The following is a 14165-nucleotide window of genomic DNA, read 5'->3' as shown; positions in this document are numbered from 1 at the left end:
GCTTTGTTTTTGTACAAGGTGACTATTTTTACATCACACATGTCTTGCAGCACAATTCTTTCCTTCCAGCAGAGACAGAAAAGTTTATGGAGGTACTGCAGCAGGGCTGGTTTTCCATTTTTGATGATTTTAGGTGGAATGCCATTGTTTTCTGGGCTTTACCACTGCCAAGATGGTCAATGTCCTTGTTGAGCTCTACTGTGGAGGGCTCGCTGTCCAGCTCCTCCATGACAGGTAAGTCTGGAATGCTTCTGAGAGATTCTTCACTGACAATGTTCTCCATTGTGAGGAGTTTGAGATAGTGCTTCACCCACCTTTCCATCTGCTTGCTGGGCTCAGTGATGATCGTCCCTGTCTGTCTTCAAGGGTCTGATTGGGTTACCGCTGGGCCTGTTGCTTTCTTAATTCATTCATACAGCCCTTGCATTCCCAGGTTCAGCAGCAGATAGTATGCTGTTGCAGAGTTTCAACCAGTATTACTTGGCACAGTGCCAAGCTGTCTGCTGAGACTTGATTCTCACAGCTCTGAGAGCATCTAAATTTTGTTTGTGGGGATTTGCTTGTAGTTCATGAGGGCTCTCCTCTTGGTTGCAGTAACTGACTCCTTTTCAGTCCAATAAGCCTCAAACCTGTCAGCATTGGTTTTCTTTTTCCATACACAGTGAGTGCAGAGTTCTAAATGGTTTTATGCAGACGATCCCACTTTGACACCTCACTCTGTCCTTGGATGTTGGCGTCTGAAGGAGCCTAATTGAAGATGTTGAACTCCTGGATCATTTTTGGGTCAGTGTTATGGCAGGTGTTGATTCGAGATAACCTTTCTTCTTGGAGTGATATGGTTTCTTTGGCTGAAGCCTGACCTTGCTATACACAGGGAGTGGTCAGTGTCACAGTTAGCTCTGTGATAGCTACAAGTGATGAGGACACTGTTGAAGGGGTACATGTGGTGATGATGAGATCTAGCTGGTGTCAGTGGTGTGATCTCGGGTGTCTCCAAGACACCTTAGTTTGGAAGTAGCTGTTGTCACACAGAGTCCATGGTAACTCTCTCCATTTTCTTTCATATTGTCGATTCCCTGGTGCCCTATGCAGGTTGGCCAAGCTGTGTAATCGGTACTCACCCTTGCGTTGAAGTCCCCTAGAAAGTACAGTCCCTCAGTGCTGGCAATTCTGCTGATAGCAGCATCTAGTACCTCATAGAATTGATCCTTGATATCTGGGGTGGAGATGAGTTTCGGGGCATAGGTGCACATGAGGTTAACTGAGCTCACACTTGTTGACAAGCAGAGTAAGAAGTCTCTCTGAGCTTTCTGTGGGGTGTTCAATCGCCACGAGTAGAGTGTATTTTACTGCAAAACCCATTCTATTCTCACGTGTTGCTTCTTGACTTTTCTGTTGGCAGAAGAACGTGTAGTGTCTCTTTAAGGGATCCACTTTGAGTGAGGCTAGTTTCTCACAGCGCAGCATTGTCCACATTGAGCCTTGTAAGTTCTTTATCAATCACAGCTGCCTGGTGAGCATCAGTAAGGTCGGCACGCATGGTCATTACATTCCAGCTTGCGATGCGAAGGACTGGTGCCTTCTTTGTTGAATTTGTCTTGCTTGTCAAGGGATGACTCTATAAGCTCCGAGTACCCGGTGAAGCAAACAGACTGTGGCAGGACAGCATCTAACTTATCAGAAGTAATCCGTGGTGCTCACACTCTATGCCAACCGAGTGACAGTTTCTAACCTGTAGCCGTTTCTTCTCGTGTTTTGTCAATGTAAATCACAAAGCTGCAGTGTCCTGTCCAAGGCACAGACTAAACAGGAATGGAGAAACTGAGTTGCCCAAGCATCAAGACCCCCTTTCAGCATTGCTGGTGTTGTCCAAAGGAAAAGATGAAACCAATACTGTTTGGTACCAGCTCTGCTGCAGGAGCTGCCGGAAAGCCGCCTGGTAGATAACAGATTACCACCTCAGCGATACCATTCCAGAATTTTCCATGCTCACTGGTGTCGGATGTGCTCGGTGACGTGAGTGGACAATATGGCGAGAAGGCTAGAAGTCGATTTCACAACATCATGAAACTCGTTTGCGATCTTCCGCTCAGCTTGTCAATGGTGGGTCACGATTCCTGCATTCGATGTCGGAAACCTCATTGTAATATATCTGCACATCATTATAAGGCCAGCCTAACGGAATCATGCCCCCCTGCTGGATTGTGTGCCCCGATGTTTCACAACAGCATATAAAAGGCATGCACTTGGCGGGCTGCACTTTGAGGGGAACTCGGAGGTGTGTGCACAGTAACGTTGCGCAGCGTTTGCACGGGTTGACTGTTGGACTTCAAGGTTGTGGTCCATGGGGGGAGGGGGTGGCGGTGGGGCAAGGGCTGCCCTGCAGTTGAGGCAACTTGGATGTGGGGGCAAGGGATGTCCTGCAGTTGAAGGTAGTGCACAAGCACATGCGGGGTGAGTGGGAAGGAAGACAGCCATGGACTAGGAAAACCATCTATAAAGTGACCACCCCTCTGCAGCTGAGACAGTTCAGACGTAGTCACATTGACATGCGTGGAGTCAGGCCTCTAGGTTATCTGACCACTCAAGCAACACAGAGGCATGAAAGTTCCACCAAGTGCTCCAGAGCTTTTCACCCCTTGGGCACAGACTGCAAACTAATGAGCATTTTAGTGGACTGCAGACCAGTTGGACAACTGGGCAAGTTGTACAATCTCCTTGCTAAAGCTGGCTGTGGAGCAGTCACTGGTGGAAGTGTTCACAGCCCCTTGCATCCCGGTTTGGACCAGTCTCCGCCATGGTTCAAGCTAATAGAACAGTCTTGCAGTGCAGGTTAGAAAAATGCCTGCACCTGAGCTGAGAGCACGGTATGCAGTCCAATGGGCAAAGCTGCCGCCAAGTGGTCAGGTGGAGTGGGGCGGAGGAGGGTGAGGTTTCGGGCAGCCATGCAGCGCACTAAACTCTGGCCATCCAAATGGTGGCCAGCACTCTCCGGGATGCGTTAAGGAGCCTTCAGACTTAACCAAGAGAGCTTCTTAGAATAGCCATGTTAATCCACGAGTCTCCTTCATCATGCAGGAGGAGTACATCAGGAGCATGAAGCCTGGTAAGCTAGCTATATGCCTCAGGGCTTAAAGAGAGTGGAAACATCGGAGAAGAGAGCGATGGAGGCACCTGGCTGCAAAGGGGGAGGAGCAACACTCTCAGGGAGAAGGGGGTTCCTGCACATGGTGCTGAAGGACTACAGTGAGCCATTGCTGTTCAGCGCCTAGCTAGACTCAGGGCCTACAGATGCCACCTTTCATTCCTGCAGATGACTGACAACCAGTGTCAACCAAGACTGTGTATGTCTAGGGAACTAGTCTGTCACATCTGCCAGCACTGCAGGATTTGGCGCCATGAGGACATGGAGGGCATCCGCTGCTAGTGGCCGTGAAAGTGACAGCAGCAATTTTTACACCAGTGGCTCCTTTCAGGGTTCCACAGGTGACCTCTGTGGGGTATCACAAGCCTCCACCCACGAATGCATCCATGAGGTCACAGATGCCATCTTCCTAAGGGCACACAACTTTGTGCATTCCGCCCAGGACCAAGACAGCCAAGATGCAAGAGTGATTGGGTTTGCCCAGAACTGGGGCTTCCCACAGGTGCAGGGTACATTCTGCTCACATGGTGCTCAGATCTCTGTCGCAACACGTGGTCAACTATGTCAACCGCAAGGGCTTCCATTGTCTGAATGTGCACCTGGTGTGCGACACCACAAACGCATTCTGCAGGTCTACACTCAGTTCCCAGGGAGTGTGCACGACTCCTACATTCCCAATGGATCACAGATCCCTGACGTCTTCCAGGGTCCACAGAAACTGCAGAGATGGCTCCTCGGGGACAAGGGCTACCCTCAGAGGACGTGGCTGATGACACCTGTGTGGCATCCTCAGACAACAGCAGAATGGTGGTATAATGAGGCTCATACTGCAATTTGCAACTTGGTGGAGCAGACCAAGGGGATGCTGAAAATGAGGTTGTGGTGCCTGGGCCAGTCTGGTTGGGCCCTGCAATATAGTCCACAGAGGGTGTCACGCATCGTTGTCGCCTGCTGCACCCTTTACAATCTGGCGCTGCAACAGAGAGAGGAGCTGGCTGAAGGGGAGATGGAGGAGCTGCGTGTCTCCTCTGATGGGGAGCATATTGACGGGGATGAGGGTGAGGAGATCCTCGTAGGTGATGATGATGACGATGAGGCCATCGCACTGGCCAGGCAAAGCAGGCTTGCTCAGGAGGCCCTCATAGCTGCTAGATTTGTGGAGGATGATGACAACATGCATTGAGGAGACATCATGGATCTCACATTGCATCTTTGAGCGTTTAACTCCAGTCTGGCTGATGGCAGCGCATATACCCTCTGTGATAAGGCTCCTGTCATGGAGACGCAGTGGAGGCCCTAATAGTCGCTGATTTCAGGAGGATGATGACGACATGCAGTGAGGACACTCCATACATCTTCATGTTGCCTCTGTGAATGTCTGACTCCTGTCTGTCCGAGCACAGCTTGCTTGCGCTCTGTGATCAGGGTCATATCATGGAGATGCAGCCATGAAACTTTAGAAGCACCTGATCCTTTGTCAGCCTTCAGTATCTGACCCCTTCAGGAGCAGAGCGTCACTGGTCACAGATGCTGACGAGATCGGGGGGGCCAGCCCCACCTTAAAGGTGCTGGGAGCACACAGACAGAATGACGGAACTCTGTGATGCCTGCCCACGACATCCTGTCAGCAATGACAAGCACCATCGAGGTGCAGGCATCAGTAATGTGAACAGTGAGCGTGAGGCCAGACCATCACTTTGGTCTGAAAGCTGCACAAATCACAGGGAAGAGGTCCTGGACTGAAACACCCGCCTTTATATTGTGCAGAAGGGTTTCACATCTGAATGACAAGAACACTGCTCATCAGGACAAGGAGCCATAGGCAGGGAGACATCGCTGGGAGTTTACTGACAATAGTGAGCATTATGTACAAGTGATTAACACCTGTGCCCAGGCTGAGCAATTATATCTTCTTAACTTCCCTAATCTTGCAGCTACATCTTGGTGCTCCCCGGACATCCACAGCGGAGATGGAGACAGCCTGCTGACTGCTACGCCCTGTCTGCGATGACCTTGGTGGGCGTCCTCTGGAGGGCTGAGACCTGGAGGGCCCCGGCCTGCTTTCAGGGTCCTACTGTGTGGTAGTGGGACCCTCCTCGGCCTGTGGAGCTGGAGCTGCTGAGAGCACAGGAAGAGGGGAAGTGGATGGGCCGGACACTCCCGGGATCACCTGGATGGATGGCCCCGGGGTGGGTGCTACACCGGCTGATCCTCCTCCCAAGGGTGCCTGAGGGCCCCATCTGATCCCTTGAGGGGAAGGAGTAGCTAGAGTGAGATTGGGCTGCCCCGCACCCTTCTCGCGTACACACTGTTGGAGGCCAACTATGGCTTTAGCAATGGAGTTGAACCCATGGTCTCCATGGTGGCCACGATCCTATCAGTGTTGACCTTGGTGCATTGGTGTGCTGATGTTATCACCTCATGCTTTGCAATCTGAGGAGTGCAGCGGACATCCCTTCCTGATATTCCTGAGCTTGCCTTCGCAGCTCCAGCACCTGCAGTATGACTGAGTCCAGAGGCTCGCTATCTGACTTGGACTCAGCAAATTTCTAGCCTCCAGCTGTCCTCTGAGTGCCGGACACCTGGGAAGTCCCTGCCACTGCCTACTGTTGCTCAAAAAGTGTGATGTGCTCACCAGATTGTGATCCCAAGGCTACTCCTAAAGCTTGGTCCCCATGAGGTGTGTGTCTCTGCGCTGGTGGAGGGTGTGGGCGAGCACTGTGCCAGGACATCAGGGAGGGTGCCTTCAGATACCTCTTGAGTTTCTCTCAACTTGATTGGAGGCCCTGGGTCATCAACTTCGTCAGCTATTTGGTAGATGCGCCTGTGAAAGCAAGGAGAGATAGTTAGTGCTTGGCAGTGGCCTGTGAAACAGGACACATCACTCACAACATGGTTGTCTGATGGATGTTGCACTGCTGGATCCTCACTTGGTACAGCAGCGCCGACCTCACCGTCAGCACAGGAATGGTCCAGATCCCCACCGGCCAGCTGGATGGCTCTGTTTTCAAAGTCTGTGAGGACCTTGATTTTAGGCATTCCTCCACAGATCTGTGACCTCTCCCTCTTGTTGTGTGCCAGCTTGTCCTGCATGAGTGGAGATGAAGAGAATGCCTGCAGGATGCGTGCCAGATCAGATGATAAGTATGGGTGGTGAGTAGTCCCACAGAAGGGATGAGGACAATGAAGGTGTGTGAGAGGGTGAATGGCGATGTCCCTTGAACTGGCAGTGAGTGAGGGCCCTGTGGATATGTGATGGATTTGGGAGTGTGTGATTGGGGGTGATGAGAAGAGTGACTTTCATCCTGTTGCGGCACTGGGTGTCCACTTTTTGCAGGGCGTTGGCGCTGACCACCACTGCCACCTCCTCCCAAGTCGGGTTGATGATGTTGCTGCCCATTGTGCAGCCGGAGCAGGGGTAGAGAACATCACGGTGGGCCTCCACTGTGTCCAGGGATGCATCATTGAACCTGGGGGCTGCAGTCTTTTTTGCTTTTCGGGGCCATGTCTTCCATGCAGCAGTCGTGGGCTGGAAGTACTGAGATGTGTGCACGTGGCTGCACTTTAAATTCTGGCGCCCGGTGTGATGAAATTGCAATGTGATGGCATTGCGGGTGAATGAGTGCCCACCTGCCATGGAAACGGCAGGTTTCCCGGGAATGCAGCGGGTTTGGGATGATACGGCGTGAGAAGCCGCCATTGCAGCCAGTGGGTAAAATGTTGTTTTCCCCACCCACTACCACACTTAGTGCAAACCTGGGATGACTCTGCCCCAAATCTTCAGTCAGGGGCAGTGGTGGCACAGTGGTATTGTCAATGAACTAGTCATCCAGAGACCCAGGGTAATGGTTTGGGGACTCAGGTTTGAATCCCACCATGGCAGACAATGGAATTTAAATCCAATAAAAACAATCTGGAATTAAAGGTCTAATGATGACCATGAAACCATTGTCGATTTTTGTAAAAACCCATATGGTTCACTAATGTCCTTTAGGAAAGGAAATCTGTTGTGCTCACCTGGTCTGGCCTACATGTGAGTCCCAGACACCCATGGCAATGTGGTTAACTCTTAACTGCTCCCTGAAATGGCCTAGCAAGCCACTCAGTTGTACCAGTTCCTAAAAAGTCAATAAGGAATGAAACTGGATGGCCCACTCTGCATCAACTTGGGCACCACAAACAACAATGGCAAACTCAGCCCTGTTGACCCTGCAAAGTCCTTCGTACTAATATCTGGGGACTTGTGCCAAAATTGGGAGAGCTGTCTCACAGAATAGTCAAGCAACAGCCTGACATAATCATATTCATATGATAATGTCCCAGACACCACACCAACTTCCCACCAGAGGTGGTATACAATCCGGAGGGAGTTGCTCTGGAGTCCTCAACATTGACTCCAGACACCGTGAAGTCTCATGGCATCAGGTCAAACATGGGCAAGGAAACCTCCTGCTGATTACCCCTCAGCTGATGTGTCAGTGCTCCTTCACGTGGAGAAAGAACTGAGGGTGGCAAGGACGTAGAATGTACGCTGGGTGGGCAACTTCAATGTCCATCACCAAAAATGGCTCGACTGAGCTGGCTGAGTCCTTAAGAGCATAGCCGTTAGACTGATTCTGCAGCAGGTAGTGAGGGAATCAACAAGAGGGAAAAACATACTGGACTTCATCCTCACCAACCTGCCTGGTGCAGATACATCTGTCCATGATAGCATCGGTTGGAGTGACCACTGCACAGTCATTGTGGAGATGAAGTCCTGTCTTCACATTGAGGATATCCTCCATTGTGTTGTGTAGCACTATTACCATGCTAAATGGGATAGATTTTGAACAGATCAAGCAACTCAAGACTGGGCATCCATGAGGCACTGTGGGCCATGCGGCAGCAGAATTATCACAATCTGTAACCTCATGGCCTGCAATAGCCCCCACTCCACCATTATCACCAAGACAGAGGATCAACCCTGGTTCAATGAAGAGTGCAGGAGGCCATGCTAGGAGCAGCCCCAGGTATACCTAAAAATGAGGTGTCAACCTGGTGAAGCTACAACTCAGGACTACTTGCGTGCCAAACAGCATAAGCAGCAAGTGATAGACAGGGCTAAGCGATTCCACAACCAATGGATCAGATCTGAGCTCTGCAGTCCTGCCACATTCAGTTGTGAATGGTGGTGGACAATTAAACAACTCATTGGAGAAGGAGGCTCCACAAATATCCCCATCCTCAGTGACGGAGGAGCCCAGCATATCAGTGCAAAAGATAAGGCTGAAGCATTTGCAACAATCTTCAGCCAGAAGTGCCGAGTGGATGATCCATCTCAGTCTCCTCCAGAGGCCCCCAGCATCATAAACGCCATTCTTCATCCAATTTGATTCACTCTTTGATAGCAAGAAACACCTGAAGTCACTGGATACTGCAAAGCCCTGACAATATGAGCCCTGACAATATTCCAGCAATAGTACTGAGGAGTTGCACTCCAGAACTTGCCGCAGCCCTAGCCAAGCTGTTCCAGTACAGGTACAAGGCATTGTGGAAAGTTGCCCAGCTATGTCCTGTACACAAAGCAGGACAAATCAAAACCAGCCAATTACTGCCCATTCAGTCTACTCTTGGTCATCAGTAAAGTGACGGAAGGGTCATCAACAGCGCTATCAAGCAGCACTTGCTTAACAATAAGCTGCTCAATGACGCTCAGTTTGGGTTTTGCCAGGGCCACTCAGCTCCTGAGCTCATTAGAGCCTTGGTTCATACATGGACAAAAGATCTGAACTCCAGAGGTAAGGTGAGAGTGACCGCACTTGGCATCAAGGCTGCATTTGTGGCATCAGGGACTCCTAGTAAAACTGGAGTCAATGGAGATCAGGGGGAAAACTCCCTGCTTGTTGGAGTCATACTCAACACAAAGGAACATGGTTGTGGTTGGAGGTCAAACATCTCAGTTCCAGGACATCACTGCAGGAGTTCTTCAGAGAGGTGTCTTTGGCCCAACCATCTGCAGCTGCTTCATCAATGACCTTCCTTCCATCATAAGGTCAGAAGTGGGGATGTTTGCTGATGATGGCACAATGTTCAGCATCATTCGCGACTCCTCAGAAATTGAAACAGTCCATGTCCAAATGCAGCAAGATCTGGAAAATATCCAGGTTTGGGCTGACAAGTGGCAAGTAACATTCACACCACACAAGTGTCAGGCAATGACCATCTCAAACAAGAGTGAGTCTAACCATTACCACTTAATGTTCAATGGCATCACCATCGCTGAATCCCCCAATGTCAACATCCTGGAGGTTACTATTGACCAGAAACTGAACTGGACTAGCCATATAAATACTGTGGCGCAAGTCAGGAGTGAGGTGGAATATGCTCCACTTGCCTGAATGAGTGCAGCTCCCAGAACACCCAAGAAGCTCGAAACCATCCAGGACAAAGCAGCCCGCTTGATTGCCACCCCTTTCACAAACATTCACTCCCTCCACCACTGATGCACAGTAGCAGCAGTGTGTAGCATCTACAAAATGCACTGCAGGAATTCACCAAGCCTCCTTAGGCAACACCTTCCAAACCCATGACCACTACCATTTAGATGGAAAAAGGCAGCAGATAGATGGGAACACCACCACCTGGGGGAAGTTCCCCTCCAGGCCACTCATCATCCTGACTTGGAAATATATCACTGTTCCTTCACTGCCGCTGGGTCAAAATCCTGGAACTCCCTCCCTAACAGCATTGTGGGTGTACCTATGCCACAGGAGCTGCAGCAGTTCAAGAAGGCAGCTCACCACCACCGTCTCAAGGGCAATTAGGGATGGGCGATAAATGCTGGCCTACCCACATCCTGTGAATTTAATTTCTAAAAAAGAGTTTACTCCCTTAGCTGCCTTCTCTCTTAGGGCACCCACAAGGCAATGGGGCTACTTACCCTACCTGTGGGTCTGGTTCGAGGGCACCAGTGCATAACCACATACCAGTGAGCCTGTATGCCACACATCTGGTGACTGGGCCTCCTCCCAGTCCCATGTAGTTTAACTTTGGCCCATAAGATGTCCAGTCTACATACAGGTACCACAGGGAGGCACAACATAATGCTTGCTGAAGTATTGGCGGGAGAGGCTTACGCACTCAGCTCATTGCTTAGCTAGCATTGAGAGCTGAAAACAAGAGGTGACAAGCAGACTGGCCACTACACATGTCCCACTAATGCTAACACACTTGGCGCATTGCATCAACCAGAGACACACGTTGAACTATATTATCTTAACTATCCAGAATAATATCCTTTCTTTAATAAAATTTCTCTCTTTTTACCTTTCGATATCTGTGCACTGTGCAGCAAACTTGGTTGAGAGGATGGGCAGAACATGTCTGCCTGGACCTCTGCCCCTTCTGCTCCGTGACATGTTGGACTGGAGAGTGTAGGAGGGACTTCTCCTTCTAACTTCCACCACCCTCCACCACCACCGCAGCTACCCCCCCCCCCACCCTCGCCCCCCCCCCCCCCCCCCCCCCCCCCCCCCCCCCCCCACCAAACCCCGCACTGCCCCCCCAACCAATCCACGCAGCTCTTGCCTCTGGACTGCTGAGATTGAAAAGCTCACTGTACATGAATCAGAGAGAGCCTTGCCACATTGTGCAACTCCAGTGTGCTTTATAATGTGCAATCTACTTTTACATTTGCCACACTGTTGGAAATAAATACTTTTCCCTGAATTTGCATCAATAACAAAAGCTGGGTTTCCAGGAGTTCAAGTTTCTCTGGCTTCTTGCTGGGAAATTCTGTGGCAAACCAACAGACTGCTCAGTGCAATTCAGCAAAAGCTCACAAGATCAGCACAGTTGAAATCTCATGTAAAAACAATCAGCAGCTGGCCAAGCCAGAATGATGGCTGTGATTATACATGAGGTTTACCTAATCGGGAGGGCATGCCGGAATTTGGGTATAGACACCTCACAATTTTCCATCTATTCACTTTTAGGCAGAAGATAATAGGGGAAATGCATTGTGTTCCAAAGGATGAAATGTGTTCTCAAAGACTTGTTATGTGTACCCAGTGAGCAAGCCTTTGTGCCAGAGTGAGAACCTATGAAATTATGAAGTGATTAAATTACTAAAGCAAGGTAGAAGGAAGTTCTGATACTCTCTGGGTAAGAAACTCCGGTTGGTCTATAAAAATGCTGCTGAGTGACTCCCAGTGTCCCTTTAGCTAGGCTAACATGATGAATCTATTACAGCAAAACATTAAGCTAAATAAATCAAAGAATCATAGAATGATGGAGCGATCCCTGGGGAACCCCGTAATACACCTTCCTCCAATCTGATAACCAACCTTTCACCACTACTCTGTTTCCTGTCAGGCAGCCAGCTTCATATTCTTTATCTTTATTTTCTTATCTTCTTATTTTTTACTATCACTTTCTTAGCTGGCCAGCTTATGTTAGAGATAAAACTGTGGACCTTGCTGTTAATACTGAGGTTATCTGCAGAAGGCAAAGAATGAACATACGTGTTGTTGATTACATTTTAAAAGGAAATGTCTGGCTTGGCTTTGCTTGAATTAAGTAGCATTTTGAGAGATTGTTCAGTTCAGAAGCATTAGATAACATATAGCAGCACTGATTAGCCATCTTCCAACTGTTTTCAGTAATTGCAAATACAAAATAATTCAGTTGTTCTCCATGCAGTGCTCACACTCTGGTGCTTTGATTCTTTCTTGGTCGTCTAACTGCATCTCATCTTTAGTAGAATATATATTTTTGCCTATAGCTTCTGTCTTTCTTTCCAATTTCCCATGACACATATTTGACCATAATTACAATACTCTATGTAATATTGGCCCAAATTTTCTGATCAGGTTCAGACCTGCTTGCCAATCAGAAACTTACTTGCTTAGCTGATTACATTCCAATGCAGCATCCTGGAGAACTCGATCAGGGCAGGAATCCATACAAGGACCTGCAAAGAGGATCGGCGCAGAAGACACACCCCCTTTTTAGGGCACTAGCTGCCGTACGGTAAGTTTAAAGGCCCGTTTTGAATGTTAGTGAATAGGTGAGTGACGTAGGTAAGCGAGTGAGATGGGTAGGCTGGGTAAGTGGATACGGGTGAGCTGGCTGGGTAAGTGGGGTGAGGTGAGTAGATAGGGTGAGGGGTAAGTGTGTAGGGTGGGTAAATATGTGGGGTGGGTAAGTGGGTAGAGGAGAAGAGGGTAGTGGGGCTAGTATGTAAGTGGGTAGTCGTGTTGAGCCTGGTTGGGTCGAGTCTGGTCGGGTCAGGATGGGTCAGGGGGTTAGTTGGGTCAGGTTTGGGGGTTAATTGGGTCAGGTTGGGGGTGTAGTTGTGTGGACGGTGAGTAGTCAGGTCATGGGGGTAGTCAGTGGTCAAGGGGTGGTCTGGGGCAGTCGGATGGTCAAGGGACTAGTTGGGTCAGGTTGGGGGGTTAGTCAGGTGATCGGAGAGGTTAGTCAGTTCGGGTTGGGGTTAGTTGGATGATCAGGGTCAGGGGCAATCAGGTTGGCTCAGGGGTAGTTGGGCAATTGGGAGGCTAATCAGGGTTTGGAGGGTAGTTGGCAGGGCAAGCTGAGGTGACACTGCACAGTCGGTTTTCTAGTTACTCAGATGTTTGACTGGGTTTTAAACTATTTAACATTTCCTAGGTAACTATCCAGCTAAGTACCAGGATCTCGCCCAAGTCTCCAACTGTATCTCAGAGTTGGAGGCATTTGCGGAGGGTCCCAGAGCAGGAGAATTGCCCATTGGAAGTTGAAACTTCATGGGCAATTTCCACAGAGGTCTGCACATCAGAACTTCCACCAGGTCCCGAAGTGAATCTCAGTCATACGTCCAGTCTTTGATGATCTGAAGAATGGGAGGTTTGACCTTTGGTTAAATCCACTTAAAATTGCACAGCAGCTTGACAAAGGCTTGGGAGCAGTCCCAAGGGGAAAACATTATGGTTTAATGCTTCCCTCACAGAGTTTTGCTTTTACTGGACAGATGCTGATCCCTGTACCTGAATCCCCAGTACACACTCCCTGTAGTAGGAGCATCAATTCAAGGCTGATAGTGCCCATATAAGGTATCTGGATATGACAGGACCTCAAAATAAGAGGTAAATTACCCCTAAACACAATGGATTTACTGTTATGAAGGAAATGTTTCCCTATGGACCGCGCTTCAATTTATGTCACATCCTTTGCCTGAATGCTAAACTATTATGATTTATTTGCAACATGCCACTTGTTAAAATATTTGAATCATATTGGGTGATAAAATCCATCCATGAGAATAACTTACACTTGTGTGCTTTCAGTCCTTCAAAGGAAACTGGCTCATCATCGTAATACTCGTAGCGCCAGATATAATCACTGTTGGAGACAGTGGTCTTGTTTGTAACAGGATTAACTTCAGACATTTCACACCTGTAAGTAAGAATAATGTCATTGATATTCATTTTTGTATTCTTTTAATTAATGAAATCCTGTAATCAAACTGATACCATATTTATCCCAAATGAGTTCCAATGTACATGCTCAATGACTAAATTCTAATATAGATGTACATCTTCAGGTACATTCAGTTCTCAGCTGTAATCAGATTATTCACCTGCTGTCAAGGATCTATTTGAATTCCTGTCTTTATCACACTGTAATATCAAACAAGACCATTTGGCAGTCTCATAGCTGTCATCTGCCATGACTTTTTTCCCATCATGGTCAAATCCCAAAGGAAGTTAGGAAGTTTTTTTAATCATTCAAAACTGGTGAACTAAAAAGGAACATTAGGGTTTTAAAATGTATCCCAATTCATTAACTAAGGAGCTGATGATATTATGACTGTGGGTGATAGATACAAACCTATTAGCAACACCAGTGGAGTATATGCTTGTAGGCCATTTCCCTGTTCACTATTTAAGCAGAGGCACAAACCATTTTAAATAGGGATAGACTATAACAACAGAGCTAGCAGCCTAAAACTGAGCAATTACAGGGGCTGTAGCAGAATTAAATCTCAATCTGTAACCTG

General features: G+C 48.6%; 1 protein-coding gene across 1 annotated transcript in view; it reads right to left on the bottom strand.

The window, feature by feature from the left end:
* The window catches only part of LOC121277714 (melanocortin-2 receptor accessory protein 2-like), a 36604-nt gene extending 23050 nt beyond the window's left edge, over positions 1–13554 (bottom strand). Inside the window, exon 1 of the mRNA XM_041187349.1 lies at positions 13437–13554. Coding sequence (XP_041043283.1) covers positions 13437–13554 — 118 coding nt within the window. The remainder of the gene's footprint in view (positions 1–13436) is intronic.
* Positions 13555–14165: the final 611 nt, after the last annotated feature.

This window comes from Carcharodon carcharias, chromosome 5 (genome assembly GCF_017639515.1).
Source record: "Carcharodon carcharias isolate sCarCar2 chromosome 5, sCarCar2.pri, whole genome shotgun sequence".
In the NCBI taxonomy this organism is placed as follows: Eukaryota; Metazoa; Chordata; class Chondrichthyes; order Lamniformes; family Lamnidae; genus Carcharodon; species Carcharodon carcharias.
Note: the sequence above shows the minus strand (reverse complement) of the source record. Positions and strands in the feature narration are given on the sequence as shown.